The 19867-nt window shown below is 35.1% G+C and overlaps 1 protein-coding gene across 4 annotated transcripts in view; it reads left to right on the top strand.

Moving 5' to 3' along the window:
• Positions 1-19867, top strand: part of Fancd2 — a 152592-nt gene that overhangs the window by 23309 nt on the left and 109416 nt on the right. For all 4 annotated transcript variants that reach the window (XR_013011959.1, XM_076447882.1, XM_076447881.1 and 1 more), the window contains exon 6: positions 18728-18775. Coding sequence is in view for 2 of the 4 variants with exons in the window: in XM_076447882.1 (XP_076303997.1) it covers positions 18728-18775 (48 nt within the window). In the remaining 2 variants the exon portion in view is untranslated. The remainder of the gene's footprint in view (positions 1-18727; positions 18776-19867) is intronic.

Genomic DNA, 19867 nt, shown 5'->3' with positions numbered 1-19867 from the left:
GATACTACTAACTTTTAACTTAGTGTTTATATCTTCATAAAATTTAGCAGTCTTTCAGTAAATATTACAAGTCCTTTCACAAGCAAACAAGTTAGGTGTTAGTGAAGTATTTTGAATAAACTAAACAAAGATTTGTCCATAAATATATAGAGTATTTGTTTTGAATAGACTGTGTGAAAAGTGATTTTCATGTTAAGATTAAAAATACCTTTCTTCATTTCAAAAACCTCAAATTTCATTTGTGTAATCTCTGAAACCTCCTAATTACATTTCATACATTTGCTTAAGAAAACATTATATCTGTTATTTTCTGTACCCTAACTCTACATAAGATTGGTGAATTTGACTGACCTCATAACTGCCTAAAATAAGGAAATCTAAATTACTCATCTTTTCTTTCTAGAATAAGTTCAAATATAGAGTGGTACTACATTCTTTAACCATGAGTAGCTTTAAACTTGTAACAGTAAACATATGTTTATAATTGCATTTTATTGTTTTATTGTCCTTTGCATCTAACTACTATTCATGCTATTATAAGTTGTAAATCACACGGGGAATGTAGAGCTTATGTTACTCTATTGGATTACATTATCCAGAGGTTGCTTATATGCATGCCTCATGAAACATTTTTGTTATGTTATTATTTATTTTACCTAATTTAACCTTAACTAACCTAAAGAGATCCCTTCCTCTACATTTGAATTACTTTTATAATAATAAATAAAGAATAAACATAAAAATAATAAATAAAGTACTTGCCCTAGTATTCTGTTTTTGCTTTTATCTGATGATTATGCTTAACGTTACTTTTTTATACTAATGGTAGTATTGCATTAAATAATTTTAAAGAACATAGAATAATAACGTGCAAAAAGCAGAAAATTCTTCTTGTTACTAGAATTATTCTGGCTTTCTAATTATGCAACAAGAACCATTACAGATTCATCCAGACTGGTCATGAACTTTCTTGTAGGAACGAAGCTTGTACTAACAAAGGAAAAGAATACATCATTTGATAGATGAAAAACTTGGCTTTCTGTTGGTTATAGGTAATGTGGAATTAAACACAAGAGAGAACTATTAATAAATCCTGAAAGAGAGATGTAATAGGTAGGTGTGGTAAGAATTGGAAACTATAAAATTTATGATTTGTCTGAGTAATTATGATTTAATTTCATTTAATTTCAAAGCTATTGAAGAGATGATGAATAAAATAGAGAAGACAAGATGCCCAGGGAAAATGTGTCGTGTCACACTTGGGGAAATTCAGGTTTCTTTTAAATATTGCTTTTAAAATTAAGAACTTATACCTTATATGTTATTAAAATATGGATGATTAGCTAAGATTTTATGCTGTACTAATTGTAGTTTAATACAAGTTTGATTGTAAGATCATAAAAACCTCATGATATGTGCAGTAAAGTATGCTTGTGGCAATAGGGTAAATTTACACTTTCCTCCTTATGTATGTGTTTCCTGTGCACTCCTCCTTTAACTGAAAAGCTTGGCTTTCAGGTTTTGCTAGATAACCAGACTGAAGTTGCATGACTTCATTTGTTATTATGTAACCATATTTTTCATCTTTCACAATCTTGCTCTTCAATTCCTGTTCCATAACCAATTTATTCTATCCCCCTCCATTCCACCTTCCAGTCCTTCCACTACCTGATGGTTGGTTCATCACTCTTCTTGTTGGTGGCTATCTTGTCAAGTTATGCTCAATAGGTACCCATCTCTCTTTCTTTCCCAGCTGTTAGCCTAGGTTTTCACTTGATGGACATATTTTTCATATTCTCTACCAGTTTTACTCTCCATTTTTCTCTATGCTCCTCTTTTCAGTTTTGTTTTCTCCTTCCAACTCTGTTTATTTTCAACATCTCAAAGATACAGTATTGAATCTTTTAGCCAAATTTGCTATTGAGTGTGTGTATGCCTCTTTTTTTTTTTTACTTTATTCTTGTTTTGTTTGGTCTCTAAGAAGACCAGGGACTTGTATTTGGTGGCCATCTGTTGTCTCACAACTTATTTCTGGTTATTTTACCATTCCAATTGGGGGAGGTTTTTTCTCTCTGGTAGCCTTTTTTTTATTTGGTCTCTGGATGATCAGAGTTGATGAGTTGGAAACCTTTCTAGATGTCCTAATTGTTCTGCCTTCCAGACATTGGATCCTATATATTCATATATTCAAGCTGTTTCACTTGCTCGCATGATATTTGGTACATCTGGGCATTTTCTTTAGTTCTTGTCTCAGGTGGGCTTAGCCTTGTTCTTTTCACTTGTAAGTCCTGTAATGTCCAGTCACCATGATTTGCTCTTTTGATTCTCATCTTGTATGAGAGGTTCTTTTATTTTTGGGGACTCTGATTTTCATGGAGCTCCATATTCTCTTGGTGTGTGTATACACACATTTCTCCTCCAATGGATTCCTTCTCAGTATCCATTGTTTTAAATTGTAAATATTACCATTGGCATTCCATTACCATTCCACAGATTGAATATGTCTCTTCACTGGTGCTTCCTTCTTGGATTTGGCTTTATTTCTGACAATGACTTATCATCTGAAAATTGGATCCAGGATAGGAGTTTACTCTACATCAACATGCTCAAACTTCTTGCTGTTCTTAACAACTGTGATATTTCATATCCCATCTGATGGATCACTTGGTCATGATCCACTCTGACAATTGTATGGTCGTCTCTTACACGAATCAAAAGGAAATACCTGTTCCAGGACTATTTGCTTTCAGGCATTGGATCTCCTCTTTTGGGCTTGTTCCCATTTAAAACGTTTTGTTGCTTGTCATGTGCTGTTAGTTATGAAACTTTTTGGAAACTTTTTGCAGACCCTTATACTTGGTCAGGCTATATTCTATTCATGGAGTGATTTCTCCATATCTAGGTCTTTCATTGGGTTTGCTCTTAGTTTAACATAATTCTCATGAACACCTTTGATACCCTTCTCAGGCCCAAAATTCCTATTTTCTGATCCTCTGTTCCTTTTTTTTTGGCTCTGGCTGTCAGTTCTTTCCTTCGTGTCTGATCTCACCTTTTTCATGCCTGAATATCCAGGTGGTTAGAGCTCTTGACTCACAATCTGAACAATACAGGTTTGAATCCCTGTCATACCAAACATGGTTATCCTTTCAGCTGTGAGGGTGTTATAATATCATGGTCAATCCCATTATTCATTGGTAAAACAGTAGCTTAAGAGCTGGCAGTGGGTGGTGATGACTAACTGCATTCCCTTTTATCTTGCACTGCTTAATTAAAAATGGCTAGTGCAGATAGCTCTCATGTAGTTTTGTGCAAAATTTAAAACAAACTCACTTTTTTCTATATGCCCACACTTTTCCTTGACTCCTCCCTTGTGTCTTTGTCTTGACTTGATATATGACTTGTGTCCTGGTTGTTCCTCTTTTGTTAGATCAGCTGTGTTTTCCTCTAGTTTTTTACTTAGCATCCAGAACCCCACCCTTCCTGTACTCATTGTCCCCTCTGAATTTTAAACCTTGTTTGTTCTTTTTATATAAAGGAATATCATCCCTCCATCTTCATGTGTGGGATGTATCTAGTCCAGCACCTGTTTATGTAGTTTTTCTTTTCTCTCATTCCTGTTGCCTTTCCACTTTGTATGTCTGCCAAGGACTGTAATGGGTCTTTTATTGTTGGTCCATCCCATCCACTGCTCCCTTTCTTCAAGCTCTCTCACTGTGAACCACATTTTTGCCTCTTTTGCTTGACTGTTCCACCATGGCTTATTTTTGGATGGTATTGTCCTCTTCATCTCATCTTTCTCTGTACCTTAGTGTTTTTTTTCCCTTCTCTCCCCACTTTATTTTCCTGCTTCCTTTTTTGCTTATCTCTTTACCAAACTCCCATGCCAAACTGACTTTAATATGAGTTTTGCATGCCTCATTCAAGCTGATGGCATTATGTTCTTTGCATTACCTTCCTTTTAAGACTTATTTCCTACCTCATCTTAACTGTGGTTGCCATCAGTCAGATGTCTATGCTATTGATGCCTCTTTCACCTCACTTATAAACCCCTCTACCTGGGATTGTCTTTCCTTTCTAAAATTTCTGCTGCTCAGGTAGGTAATTGTATTTTCCCTCCATTCTCCCTTTCTTTTATACTTTTTAGTTTTACGATTATTCAGTCCTGGATTGGCTTCTTTGTCCTGTTGGGGCTGTTTGATGTTGCTTATTGCACACTTTTCTGTTTCAGGATTCCTCACATCCTCTATTCCTATCATGGGACCCATCTTCTTTCAGGGACCTCTTTCTGTCTATTCTTACTGGATGGGCCATCATGCTTCCAGTTGGTATATTCTTCTCTAGATATGAATGCTTGCAGGTTATTTCACATTTCCTTACATCAGCTCCATCACCTGCTTAACCCTGTTGGTTTTCCATCTTCATTGATATTTTGTCTTAATTCTTCATGTGTTGGACTCTCCACATGCTTGTTATTTGTTATTCCCATCACTTGACTGTTTTATCTCTTGTAAGATTTCAACTTCCCCTACTTGCCATTCTTCATTCAACTCCCACCATTTTTAGCCATGTATGTTGTTAGTATGTTGTTTTATTCCTTTTTCTTTCTTCCATCTCTAAGGATTCTGCCAGATGGCTAGTGCTGCCTTGAAGAATATGCCTATTTCCCAAAAATTCATATTGGACCAGCAGTATGAAAAGTGTTTAAACTATCTGCCCTGGTTTAACCAATGCCTACAGTGAGATAAGCTGTTCCACAAGACCACTAGAGGCACCCTAATAATGTGCAATTTTAGTGATTTGTCTGATTCAGACTGTACCAATTCTTTGGATTTTCATGGAAAAAGCTGGCACTAGTGAAGTAACTACCTACTTCTTTGGCTCATACTTACCTGCTTTTAAAAATAGAATTTTGAGGTCATCCACTGCACATTCTCCAGCAAAAGAATTTTCCAGCTGTTTTTTCAATGGAGATCTTGGCACTTCTCTAAGTCTCCCCAGTGCAAAATCCCACCCCCCTTATTCTTCAAGTTGAACATGGGAGACCCTTGCCACTTACCAGTTCCTATTCACTGGAGTCGTGGATCATGAAGGATCTTTACTGTTTGGACTTATTGCAATACAATGAGAAGTATGGTGGTGGTGGTGACTCTGCCAGTGTGTAGTACAAGTCACCTCTCACACAGCTAATTGTACTCCTTCTGCAGCCAGAGTCTGTTCAATATATTTGAGGTGAGTACAGACCATGTGATCTGATAATGCTCTAACAATACTACACGTATTATTGGCTGTGTGAATATTTGTGTGTTGATGCTTGGCTGATCATGATCATATCCCATATATCTCTGTGACATTTCAGGCTCTTTCTCTCTCTCCTCCCCTTTCATCTCAAGCAAATAATATAAACTGATTGAGACGAAATGCATTCTCCCCAAGGTTTACCCCTATAAAACCCCTACCACACTCAATGGTCTTTCACTTTGGGTTCTTTGCACTGGACCCTCCACCACTTCAGTGTGGGATTCTAGCATTTCACTGTGTAAAGTTGAGTTGTTGTCTTGAAAATTAAAATTTTTTTCTATTCTGAAAATATATTTCAGATATCTCTTCACACATTCCTGCCCTGCTTCTGGTGCACCTTTTTTACTGCCTTATTTAAGAATGAAATTTTAAGTACATAGGATAATTTAATGGGTTAGAGGCTATGTTGTCTTTCTATTGAAGAAAGGCTATTTGTCACACGATGATGCCATCATGCACCAGTGCAGTTCATGTTAAAGATGGAAATTGAGGTGGGAATTAGCTCAAGACAAGTAATATGTAAATGTCATAGACAGTGTTTGAGGAAGTAACATTTTTGTCTGTAGAACTGGGAGTTTATCAGAAATATATTTTTAGGTAAGGATAATGTTAACTTCTGTAAGAACATTATCTACAACTGCTGCACACAACATGGCCCAAAACAATGTAGTCTGTTGCACAAAAACCATGTGCGAATAATAAATTCACAAATTCATGCTTGGTTAAGTTTATTAATATTGTTATAGACTTTTCATCAGAAGAATCTGTATTCTTTGTAAATTGCATCAAAGTAGATAAAATAAAGCTAAATGCATAAAACTTCTCTTACCATCCATGTAACATATAAAATTATCTAATGAACTATATTATAGAAGATGTTCATTAGATTATTAAAAAACTGATATAGTTGCCAAATGTAATTTTGTTAATTTTTTAACAGTTTCCTTGACTGTGACACATGACACGTTTTCTTTAGATATCTTCTCATCTATATTTTATCCACAGTCCCCCAGAAACTATGAAATGAAATGCAGATAACTTGTTATAAAATCATCATTGCCAGACAAACCATAATTTTCATATCTTTCAATTTTTATTTGTTACAGAATTATCAATTAGAAAATTGATCCTGCCACATCCTCATTTTAAGGATTTGTTAATAGTTCTCTCTTATGTTTTCATCTATCAAATGGCATATTGTAAAACATTGTGTTCTGAACAGATAATCATCAATTTCACTCAGGCTACAAGATTTGTTCTTTTTTGGAAAACTAATGACTAGCTTGGATGAGTTTGTAACAATTGTTGTTGCATAGTTAGAAAGCCAGAAAGATTTTAAGAATTAAGAGAAATTGTCTACTTTTAGTGTGTCATTAGTTTATGTTATTTGGTTTATTATTTAATTACATAAAAAATTATTTTATGCACTACTATCATTAATATAAAAGATGTAGGGTTAAGTGTCATCGATAGTTGACAGCATAATAGAACAGAATGTGCAGGTAAGTACTTTATTTTTATGTTAAGATAAATAAGGTAATGTAAACAATATAATAAAAATATTTAACGAGGCATGTATCCAAGCAGTTCATGGGTTATGTAATGTGATAGCATAATGTAAGTCCACATTCTCCAAGTGATTTCCCCTCGGTGTGGATTCCTGTACATGATGAGGGGACCTCCCAGGGAAAGTTATGCTCTTTCAGTTTACCTTCTCTGGGATTTAAACTAACACCCGTGTGTTTGCCGTGCGTGGCAACCCATGAACAGGAGTAGAGGATCCTGGTGGTTGAGGGGTCCAACCCTAACACATCACTTTGGCCTTGAATTCCTGTAGACGAACGGCCTTGGGGTTGGCCCCTTTTGGGTCATTTGGCTGGTTTACTCGGGCTAGGGTAAGCCAAATACCAGTATTGGATGTTCTCAACAGATGTTGTGGATGTTGTATCTGATGCTGGTGTTTGGGTATAGTGCTTACAAACCAACCCTTGTGTTGCTGCAGTGTCCTTGTGTGACATAGTAGTGTGTCCCCTCATAGGGCTCTATGGTGGGTGGGATCAGTGGGCACCAAAATTTCTCTTTCTTTATTATGGATACTCCAATTAAGAATCTAATAATAAAATTGTGAGAAAACAGTCTATAGGTAAATGAGCACGTCTTGAAGTTTCTGAGCAGCAATCCTCACCATGTGTACCACCTGTTGTACTTCATTTTCCAATATTGCATTTACTTTCAGACAAACCTTTAGGGCAAATGTCTCCCTTTTTCATTCAGGAGGGACTTGCAGGCTCTCAAATGTTAGTAAAGAAGTTTCGATCTGGTGACATATTGATGGAAGCATCCACATCTCAACACAATGAACTCTTCTTGCATTCCTAGGCAATTGGGGACATACCTATTGAGATTACACTTTATGCTACTTTGAATTCATCATGAGGAGTTACTGTTGAGAGGGATTTGAAGAACATCCCCAATTCAGAGATTCTTCACTCAAGGAGTTTCTGCAGTGAGGCGTATCTCCACTCGCAAAGATGGAATTACGATGCCAACCAATATCCTCATTCTGACATTCACATCACCACATCCACCTGCCACCATCAAGGCAGGTTATCTTAATTGCAGGGTATGGCCATACATTCCAAACCCTCTCCGATGTTTCCAGTGTCAACGGTTCAGTCACTCAAGACGTCATGTCGTGGTTCCTTGACGTGTGCTTGTTTCAGTGGCAAGGACTATGATGCCATCCTACTTTTGTTCTTGCCCTAAATGTTTGGAGGGAAAAGAGGTACAGTGTTTGAAAATGATTCATAACATTACTTATCCTGAGGCTTGAAAGTTGCTGTCCACCACTTCATCTTGGATGTATGCTGCTGCACTTCATTCCACTAATACAGTGGGAGTACCAAAAGAATCGTTCTAAAAAGAAATGAAAACTCTTTTGACCTCCATGGTTAAAAAAGTTGATGAATCAACTTCAACACCCATCTCTGCCCCTTACATGCATTTCAACAAATCCCATGATCCACTTCCTTCAGTTCCAAGTACAGGCATTTCCTTGGATACATCTTCTTCTCCCACCCCAAGATCATTCGTTCACATCCTCATTCACTGGAATCCTCTTCCAACAACAAAGACCTGCCCAATTGACCCAGGGCAGGATCCATAGAGGTTGATAGACCTCCCTCGAATAAAGACAATAAAGAAAAGGACATGGTTGTAAACAGAAGGGTTCTCCACCCAATTCCCCTACACGTAAACAAAATTCCCACCCTGATAGAATGGAACTGTTGAGGTTTACGTTCTAATCTGGATGACATCAAAACGCTGATTGCTTTCTACCATCCTGTATGTCTTTCTTTACAGGAAACATTTCTGAAATTTGTGGGTACAGTCACCTTTCAGCAGCTTTCTTTGTACAGAAATGACAGGCTGTGTGAAGGACAACTGCTTGTAGGGGTCGCACTGTTGGTTGATCAGCATGTGCCCACCCTGTCTTTGCTAATCGACACACCCTTGGAGGTCGTAACCATCCATGCTTCCTTATGTCATACCATCACTGTTTGTTCTCTCTACCTGTTGCCTGGAGAGACATGATCAATCAGACCTTGATGCTCTCATTGAACAGTTGCCGTCTCCCTTTTTCATCCTTGGGGACTTAAATGGACATCATCCCATCTGGGGAAGTGCTGATATTGATAGGAGAGGTTATTCAATAGAGTGTATGCTCTTTGATCATAACCTTTCTTTTTTCAATGCTGGTTCTTGTACTTATTTCCATGCACCTCGTCAGTCCTTTACTGCTATTGATCTCTCAGTTTGCTCCTCTTCGTTATTCTCTCATTTTTCATGGAGGGTTAACAATAATCCATGAGGCAGTGATCATTTTTCTATAATATTGAGAGAGACTAGCCGTGGTCGATGCCACTCAACCCGCATGCCCTGGTGGAAGCTGGATCAGGTAAACTGGCACTCTTTCACTGCTCTTGCAGAACTTCATCCTGCCATCATCTGTAAGCCATCAATAAAGGACTGTGTGGCAGCAGTAACTGACTGTATTATACAAGCAGCTACTCAATGTATTCCTAAAACCTCGACACGTTTTCCAGTATATCTTCGTCCAAAGCTAGAAGGAATCTGGGATTAAGTTCACAACCAGCATATCCTCTACCACCAGTTCCAAAGTCATATGGAACAAGATTTGAAAGGTCAGTGGGCAATACAATTCTGTCCTCCTCTCGATCTTGCTTTCTGATGGCCAGGAAGTAGCTAATACCTGGAGCATTGCTGATACTTTAGGTGAAATCTTTTGCCAGGTATCAAGCACTTCTTCTTCCACCTTCTTAGTCATTAAGACTCAGGCAGAGCAATCACCTCTTTCCTTTTGAGCTGATTGTCTCTATGACTATAATCATCCCTTTACACTGGTGGAACTCAAATTGGCCCTTCATTGGTCTGGCAGTACATCGGTTGGACCTGATGATGTACACTATGAAATGCTGTGCCATTTATCTCCTGCTTCTCTTGCTATTCTTCTGATTGTTTTTTAACTGGATCTGGCAGGAGAATGTTTTTTGTGATGCCAAACTATTGTCCTACCTTTTTCTAAACCTGGGAAGGTTCCCAAGATTCCTTCAAACTACTGTCCAATTGCTTTGATGAATTGTCTCTGTAAGATCTTGGAGAGGATGGTTAATGCTCGTCTTTTTTGGTTCCTCAAATCAAACAACCTCCTCTTGCCCACCCAGTTTGAGTTCCCGATGACAGCACTCCACCATGGACCACCTGATTTGGCTTGAAACGTCAATCAGAGAAGCCTTTCTCAAATAATAACATCTTGTATCAATATTCTTTGACATTGAGAAGGCTTATGATACAACATGGAGGTATGGCATTTTGTGAGACCTCCATATATATGGGTTATGTGGCCATTTGCCCATTTTTATTAAAATTTTTTTAATGGACAGGAGATTCCACCCAGTGTGAGTTATGACAACAGCAATCCACCATGGACCACCTGATTCAACTTAAAACGTCAATCAGAGAAGCCTTTCTCAAATGACAACATCTTTTTATTAAAATTTTTTTAATGGACAGGAGATTCCAAGTTCATGTGGGTTCAACACTTTCCTGTTCTTTTCTACAGGAACTTGGAGTCCCTTAGGGTTGTGTTCTGAGTGTCACACTTTTCAGTATAAAAATTAATTCTGTTACTGAGCAACTCTCTCTCACTGTTGCAAATGGGCTTTATGTCGATGACTTTCACATCTCGTCAGTCATCAAACATGAGGTATATTGAGCGGCAGTTACAGACTGCTTTCAATTGTTTACTGAAGCAGGCCACAGCAAATAGCTTTAACTTATCTCTCTCCAAAACCATTTGCATGCACTTTTGCTGCCAACAGGTTATTCACCCTGATTTTGAACTCTGTATCTGTGAAGTTGTGCTACTTGTGGTCCCTGAGACAAAGTTTTTGGGGCTTATCTTTGATTGCAAGCTGACTTTTATACCACACATCAAGCAGCTACGGGTCAAATGTACAAGAGCACTGACATCCTTCGTGTCCTCTCTTCCATCACTTGGGGAGCAGATCGACATTCTATGCTAAAGATATATCATGCTCTTATTCAATCGAAACTCGACTATGGATCACTGGTCTATGGTTCTGCCAGACGATTGGCCTTAAAGATGGTAGACCCTATTCATCATCAAGGGCTTTGGCTCTGCACTGGAGCTTTCCACATTTCCCCAGTTTAGAGCTCATACATAGTCTCATGAACCTTCTTTGCACCTCCGCTGTTTCCAACTGTCTTTACTATATGTTTCAAAACTTCGTTCTTTACCAAAGCATCCCACTTGGGGTTGTGTTTTCCTTCCTTGGTAAGCCATACTTTTTCAGAACAGACTATCTGCCATTGCTTCTTTTGGCCTTCATATCCAAATGCTGTTGGATAAATAGTGTGTCCTTGGATAACATTGCTGTATCCTTTGGTCAATCCATCCCACCATGGCTTCCTGCAGTCCACAAATGTGACCTATCTTTAAGTCATCTGAGAAAAGTAGACAACTCCTGATTGGAAATACTGTCTGCTATTTGCTGAACATTTTTCGAACCATCCTTCCATTCCTGTTTATACAGATGGTTCGAAATCAGGAGACTGTGTGAGCTGTGCCGTGGTTTGGTGGTTGAGCGCAGAATCCCTTCTACAGCTTCTGCATTCACTGCTGAACTATATGCCATTTCTCTTGCCCTGTATCTCATAGAAGCTAAGCAGTACTCAAACAGCACTATTTATACTGACTCATTTAGTTCTCTACTGGCCTTGGAATCGCTTCATGTTGGTTCACCCTATTCTCGCCGATATTCAAAACTGACTGGCTCATTTCTCTTTAACATCTATTCAGTTTTTCTGGATACCAGGGCTTGTTGGTTTTCGTGGGAACGAGCTCGCCGACACTGCATCGAAGTCTATCTGTTTTGGCATTATCACTGCTGTGCCTGTCCCATACATGGGCTATGTGCCAGCTGGCAGTCGACTTGGAGTGAGCAACGTGAAAACAAGCTTTTCCAAATAAAACCCTATATTGGACTTTGGCCATTTTGCTTCCATAAGGATAGGAAAGAGGAAGTTGTTCTAACTAGACTATGCATTGGTCACAGTTTTTTAACTCATCGTTTTTTTTATCTGGAACTGATGCACCAGTGTGTAGTTTGTGTAACACTCAGATCATAAGCCACATTTTACTTTCTTTTCATCATTACAACTTTCAACAACGGCACCATTTTAAACTTGTTCTGTTCCAAGGTTTGTCCATTACGTTAGACAATATCATTGGTGATGGTGACACTGTCCACTTTGGTAATGTTTTTAGTTTTTTAAAGGCCATTAATCTCTTTAATGCCATTTGAGTTTTTGAATTTATACATTAAAAACCACAGTTCCTTTAGTTTGATTTGAAATTAGAAACTGGCTGTAACTTTAAATAACTCAACCAGGACTGGAAAGACCAACTTCAGGTGACTAACGCTGCTGTTTGAACTACCCTTTAGTTATCCTGGCGAATTATTATTATAATAATTTTGCTACACATCTTTTAAAACCTTTTTAGTAGTTTTCTTTTTGAAAATGGTCATAATGTCAAATAACTTGGAACCAGGACTGGAAAGGCCAACTTCAGGTGACTGATGGTGGTTTCTGTATTTTCCTGTTAGTCTTCCTAGCGAGTTATAATAATTATCGTTATGCTACAGAAAGTCCTTTACAACTTGAATTACTGTAGTTTTTCTCTTAATGTTGTAGTCTAGATGTAAACATTGGTTTTATGCTATATATGTTTTTTTTTTTTTTGTTTTGTTTTGTTTTACCTTAATTTCCTTTTATGAATTTTACTAAATTTATTTTTAACTTTTTACTGGATATTTGACACAGATAGCCTAGTTGCTTTGTGCCATAAATCACTAAATCAACCAACCAACCAATCCAAGTGATTTACAACTTATAGTGGTGTGAATAGTAGCTAAGCACAGTTCCAAGGAGCAATAAAACAATAAACTTTAATCATAAATAGTTGTATACTGTTAGAAGTTTAAAGCAACTTAGGATAAATGAAATTAGTTCTACATTATACCTGAAGTCATTCTTGAAAGAAAAGGAAGGTCATTTTGATTTATTTTGACTTTTTTTGTTTATGGTCATTTGATTAGTCAAATCGATCAACCTTGTGTGGAGTTACAGTAGAGAAAATAACAAATAGAATATAAGTTTTACTGAAAACAGTAATTTGAAATGCATTTGAGAGGTTTTAGAGATCACACATATGAATTTGAGATTTTTGAGATGAAGAAAATAATTTTAATCTTAACATAAAAATCACTGTACACATGTATTATTAAACACAAAAAACTATATATATTCAAGTGTAGATCTTTTTCTTTAGTTTATTAAAAATACTTACTAAAAATATGACTTTTTGTATACACATTATATCAAAAGTTTGTACCATCACATCTATAAAGACCTTATACAAATACAGAAAGGCTCACATGGTTGGTCAAATTGACTGCACCTCTGTGGAGATGGTTAAAAAATGACCATAAGCCCAGAACAAGAGTATATTTATTTCATTTAATGTTTCATTTTTGCAGTTTCTTCAGAATTGACCTTCTGCTTACACTGCTAGATTCACAGTACATAATGGACTGTAAACCTTTAAATTTGCTCTACAGACAAATAGTGAGACACAGATGTAAACAAATATGACATAAATTGTAATTAAAAAATAAATAAAAACTGATTTGAAAAGTAAAGTCGAAAGGAATGAACAAAGATCTACAGTCATAATGTTTGTCCTATGTCATGATTAATTTTGGCTTAAGTTTTAAAATAAGGCTTCTTTGTATTTATTGTCAAGAAAATCATTAGGTGCTGCAAAGATTTCAATCTGTAAAAGACAGAAGTTCGGTAATGTTTTTCTACATAGTAATGTAAAAAGAGCTACAGAACATAAAGGAATGTTGTATAAATTTATTTGAAAGAGCAAAAAATGGATTTGAAAACTAGAACTTTAGTAGATGGGAATAAACAAAGGTATATGATCATAATGTCCACCTTGTTTTGTGATTTTGTGGTTGCTTAAATTGCAGAATAATTGAGGCTTTGGCTTTTTCGTCCTTAACTGTCCAGAAAGTCCTCAGTTTTTACAGGGTTATCCACTTGTAAAAGAGAATGAGATGTTTTTCAACATAATGATCTACTGTGGCACTGGCACATTTATTAAATTATGACTTATATGTTCAACAAATCTTTTGTGGTATGTATTCCCTGCTCCTCCATTTTTACCAAAACATTTGCTTTTTCTTGCACACATTATGTAATACCCCCTGCTAGTACAGTGGTAAGTCTACAGATTTACAATGCTAAAATCAGCAGTTCGATTCTCCTCGGTGGGCTCAGAAGATAACCCTATGTGGTTTTGCTATAAGAAAACACATACACGCACACATTATGTAACATGTATTAGTAATTGGTTTAAGATTTTGTCTGGATTTTGAATGAATTTTAAAGGTAAGATTGACCTTTATATCACTGATTGCAAGTCTCTTTTAACTCTGTCACTAATGTATGAGATAGTCCCATATGCAAAGTGATATGTATCATCCTGTTTACAAGTATTTAATTTTCTTTGAGGCACACCTGAATAAATCTGTGTTAAAACTGTTCAATGATAGTCTGTTCAATCTGTTGAATGATAAAAAATGCATTATATATTTCTAAAAGCATGGGTAAGTACTGTTCATGGTGCATTAGCTAATAAAACATTCCATTTGAAAATATTTATTGTTATTATTTTATAATCTTTATAATCCTTAAATTACTAAGAGTATATGAATGATTGTTTGCACATGTATTACTGAATACCAAACATTTTAACATTAAATATAATGTGTTACAAGAACATCAATCAAGGCCCGGCATGGCCAAGCGTGTTAAGGCGTGCGACTCGTAATCTGAGAGTCGCGGGTTTGCATCCCCGTTGCACCAAACATGTTCACCCTTTCAGCCGTGGGGGTGTTATAAGTTACGGTTAATCCCACTATTTGTTGGTTAAAGTGCAGCCCAAGAGTTGGCAGTGGGTGGTGGTGACTAGCTGCCTTCCCTCTAGTCTTACACTACTAAATTAGGGACGGCTAGCACAGATAGCCCTTGAGTAGCTTTGTGCAAAATTAAAAAAAAACAAACAACATCAATCAATATTAATATTTTTAGGTATTTTGGTATATAGTTAGGGTTATGGCTTTGAGTTAACATAAAGAAACTGGATGTGTATGTATGCTTCGATGGTTTTATCTCATTTGTGTTAAATTTTAATTTCATAAAAGTTGTGACTTATGAAGCTTGCAGAACTGTAAGTGCTTATAATATAATAAATTGAAATAATATTTAGAATTTGGAAAGTTGAGGATATAGCTTGTGTTAACTTTGTTGGTAACATAGTCAGTTGATGTTTAAACAAATATTAATGGAATCCCTCATGTTTTTCAGAGTACTGTTCCAAAGAAAGAAACAACATTTATTTTATCTGAATTGAGATAACAGTGTTTTAACAACAAGAATTAAAAATTAGAATCCATTCACTAATTTAGGTTGGTTGTTCTGAGAACAACCTGTTTTTTTTTGTTTTTTTTCCTTTTACTTTGTATTTCCCATTGGATAAGTACTCATTTGATGTGCATGAGTTTCAATGTTCTTGTTACTCAAAGGGACATGTGGCATTCATCACGAAGTTATTATCTACTATAAAGGATGAAACACACACTATTAAGTGTGAGGTATATCTCATCACCTGTATAATGCTGTAATTTGAAGTGGATACAATTACACAATGTAACACAATTTTTTTCCTGGATAGTATGTGTTATTTCTTAATTGTTTATGTTGTAAAATGGCCATTATACCCTTCAAACTTTGCTTTTGTGACCTGGATAATGATATTTAGAAATTAACTTATTTTCTATGTGAGAACGAGCAAATTTGCACATTTTCATTTACATAAGGTCTGAATAAAACAACATGAATCAAGATTTACATGTATTTATACTAAAGTTATACAAAAACAAACAAAAATGTTTAGAAGAAAGTAGTTTTTCGAGATTTGCGACTGTAATGTAAATCACTTTCAAGTATCAACCCCCAAATATAGTCTCCCATCATGTTTTCATTATATGCTCCTTGGTAGTGGTGTTCAAAGTCCAGTATATCTTGGTGGAAGTGCTTACCTTCCTACTTTGAGTATGCTCTCATGTTCTCCGATAACTCCCCGGCCATACTCATCATACTTCATGACTTCTAGCAACATCCTGATGCTCTTGTATTCCTCTTGAGGTTCACCAAATGAGCCAGGGGAAGAGGTAGATACTTATTTCCATTATGGAACAGCTCAGCTTTGAGGCTTCTGGATGAGCTATCAATGAAGAGGTGCCACTCATTCAGGCAATTCCAATTGCCTTGCACAGACTGGATACATTGTGGCAAAAGCAAAGCCCACCTTGATGAGTGAAGAAGCTTGAAAAATGTTGAATAATGCTTTCTCTGACTTGCAACTTGCACACTCTCATCTCAGTCTCATCCCACTCCTTGAGCCTATATGTCAAAAGCTCAGCATTCGACTTTGTTAGACCAAGATCTCTGATCAAGTCATTGAGATCTCTCTGGTTGGGTAATATGGATTTCTGTCACCAGCTGCACCTCTGAAATTGTAATCTGGATCTTCAACATCTACCTCCTTTTCTGATTTGCTGCTCTCTCTCTGGCAGAGTGGGTACAGGGAGCACAGGGCAATGTGGCACTGGGGCTATGGATGATAAAAGATGTGGATACATGATAGCAGATGCTTTTTTGCCAGCCTGACGTTTGGAAGGGTCCACTATGCAGAAGTAGCAATTGTTTGAGTAGTCAATGGGCTCATGCCAAATTCTTGGAATAGCAATCTTCATGGTTCTCTTTTCCTCTCTGTACCAGCTTGGAAAAGAGCAAAATAAAATTGTTATGAAGAATAAATTTATTTCATCCACAACTGATGTGTAAGAGGTTCATGCAAAATATTTTATGTGTGATACCTTTTCTATAGTATTAGAAATAAAAAAAAAAGTTATTTAAATTTTAAAAGGTTTCAAATTTTTTGTATAATATAAAATCTTACTATTCAAGCAGGCAAAAATTGTCCATCTTACCTTCTAGAGTTTTTTGCAGTTTGTCCAGATACTGAAGTTGTGAGTGGTGAGCCCCTGTATGTATGTATGTATGTATGTATATATATATATATTACTATGGAAAGTTCTAAAAGGTTCTTGAAAACTCTCATAAGCTCTACAATATTCTAGAAAGTTCTTGAAAATTTGAAAATTGAAGAAAATTCTTTATCAGCTATTCAGCACTGAATCTACTTGGAATGTTCTGGAAAATGGGTAAATTTGAAAATTTCATTATCCAGGTCACAAAAGCAAAGTTTGAAGAGAAAAGTTGGTCTTTGCCATTTACTTTAGGCATAAGCAATTGGGAAATAACATTTTCTGCCCAGGAATAAGAAAAAGTAAAAATTTTGTTACATAGTGTTATCACTAGTAGATATGAAGATGAAATGTAATGTAGATGCAAGATTTTCTTATGGTTGCTTGCTTGAAACCAGCATTTATAAAAGGAAAATTTAACTTCTTTCTTAATTGTTAATTTATAATTCAATTTACTTGATTTATGGCTTATTTGTTAATTTGTTAGTTTATTGATTCTTAGTGAGGTTCACAAGATATAATAAGGACAGGTAGTGGCTTAATATCTGGATCCTGATAGTTCAGTGGTAATCTTGAGGGCTAATACATTTTAAAATTTGGGGTTTAATCCCATTAGGAAATAAAGAAAATAGCTCATTGTGCAGTTTTGTACAAAAATGAGAGGTTAAATTTTTTTAAGTAGAGTACTGTTTTTAGAGGCCAAACATCTAGCTTTGGCTACTTATTTGTGTTTCAGTATAGCTCATTGTGTGTGAACTATACAGAATGATATGTAAAATTGTGTTACACTGTAAACCACTGTATGTGAACTGTACAATATCTTATGTAGAATTTATGTTTCACTATAAACCATTGTGTGTGAACTATACATTATGCAAAACTTATATTTTACTATAAGGCATTGTTTGTGAACTGTGCAATATATTACATAAATCTTGGGTACTCTGTAAGCCATTGTATGTGAACAATACAGAATGTTATCTTGTGTGTGAAAACAATTTTATTTGATTTGGACATTTGTTTAAAGTTCATCTTGCAAAAAGTGACAAAATTATTCTTTTGATTTATGAAGAAAATTTTCTTTGTGTTTATGTTATTTAAAACACTAAAGTAATGAGTTTGTCGTAGAATGAATTGTGTGTATGGACTGTATCACTTTTTAAAGATTTCATCATCTTCTTTTTATTCCAGTCTTCATCAAAACATTTTTCTATGTTTTGTATTTACTGCAAGTAATTGAATTTAGATATGAAGTGTAAATGTTTTATTTTGATGGTGATATGTTCCATAAGCAGGTTAATTTTTATTCGGTTTTATTATTATATTGTATTGGCTTTTCATCATTACTGACTGAAAGAACAACTGTAATACAGCAAAGCTCAAAATATGTTATTGAGAAAATAAAATTAAAATGTTGGATCTTGAAGATGTATATTTTATGCTTCTCTAAGGTTTATTTTTTTCTAGTGCATATTATGCCTTTTCTCTGTGTATTTAAAAAAAATCAATATTTTTTCTCAAAAAAGTAACATGTTAATATGGTAATAGATCAAGAAATCTGAAGTTTGCAAGCTACATTTAGTATTATTTATAGATTGCTATTATTGTAGATACTTGTAAAAACAATATTTTATTTCTTATAGACTTAGATGGAGCCTTATGCCAACTCTTACAACGCCAAATTTCACAAGGTATGAAATTCTCATGCAAATAACTGTTATTACTGACCACATTTTTTATAAAATTATTCAGTTTGTGTTTTACAGTATTGGCAAATTCTAAGTGAGTAATATATTAAAAATCACAAGTTTTTTCCATGGCTTCAATGTAGATATTTGAAGCTCAGGCAAAAATAATTTCTTGATTATATGCTTTACTTTTTAAGTAGCAGTAAACAGTTATAACAAAGATGTTATTCAAAGTCAGTATTCTTCAAAAATCTTTTCTTAGAAGACAGCTTGTAATGAAATTTCTCATTAAATAAAAATAACATTTAACATATATATGATTCAGATATACAGTTTTTTTATGAGATATATGCCTTTATAAATGTATTTAAGTTTTAATTTTTAAAAGTTTAGTAAAATGTTGACCTGTTAATTTGATTTGTCTTGGAATTTCTTCATTTAAAGGTACAGTTTCTAAATAATGATTACTTTAAAATGTAGTTTTAACCCCAAAATAGTTAAGATTTCTGAAAGAGATAAGTGGCTTTATCATATATTTTTATTTATCCTATCAAAATATATTTCTTAAATTTTAGTAAAATGTATGATTTATGGAATACAATGTATGAGAAGAAAAACAAACTGAATAAAATTCAAAAACGTAAAGATGGTGTTTAATTCCTTCAAGAGAGTTTTCTTGCAACACACATATTTAATGTTAACTTGCAATATGAAGTATAAATTAGCATGAAAATTTTTCTAAGATTAATTTATCGTCATTTGGTTGATCTATTTTACTTTTTTTCTGTGTGAAATAAGGTTAATAACAAAATTTTGTATGCACAGAAATGTGTTTTGATAAAATTGAATTGCAACTAGTTGTTGATAGATATTAGCATACAAAGAGAATGAAGGCAACAAATAATGCAGCAGCAGAAAACAATTTATACAAGTCAAATAATGTTTTTAAGATAGCTTATTATATGATATTAGTACTGCATTGTTACAATAGATGTCTCTATAAATTAAGATAATTCCATTTTATAACAACCTAATGTTAGTGTTTTTCATTATGCAATATATCATCAATTTTGGTGATGCATAATTTTATACTAC

The sequence above is a fragment of the Tachypleus tridentatus genome, chromosome 8 (genome assembly GCF_004210375.1).
Source record: "Tachypleus tridentatus isolate NWPU-2018 chromosome 8, ASM421037v1, whole genome shotgun sequence".
Lineage (NCBI taxonomy): Eukaryota > Metazoa > Arthropoda > Merostomata > Xiphosura > Limulidae > Tachypleus > Tachypleus tridentatus.
The sequence above is the reverse complement of the archived record's forward strand: the minus strand, read 5'-3'. Positions and strand labels throughout refer to the sequence as shown.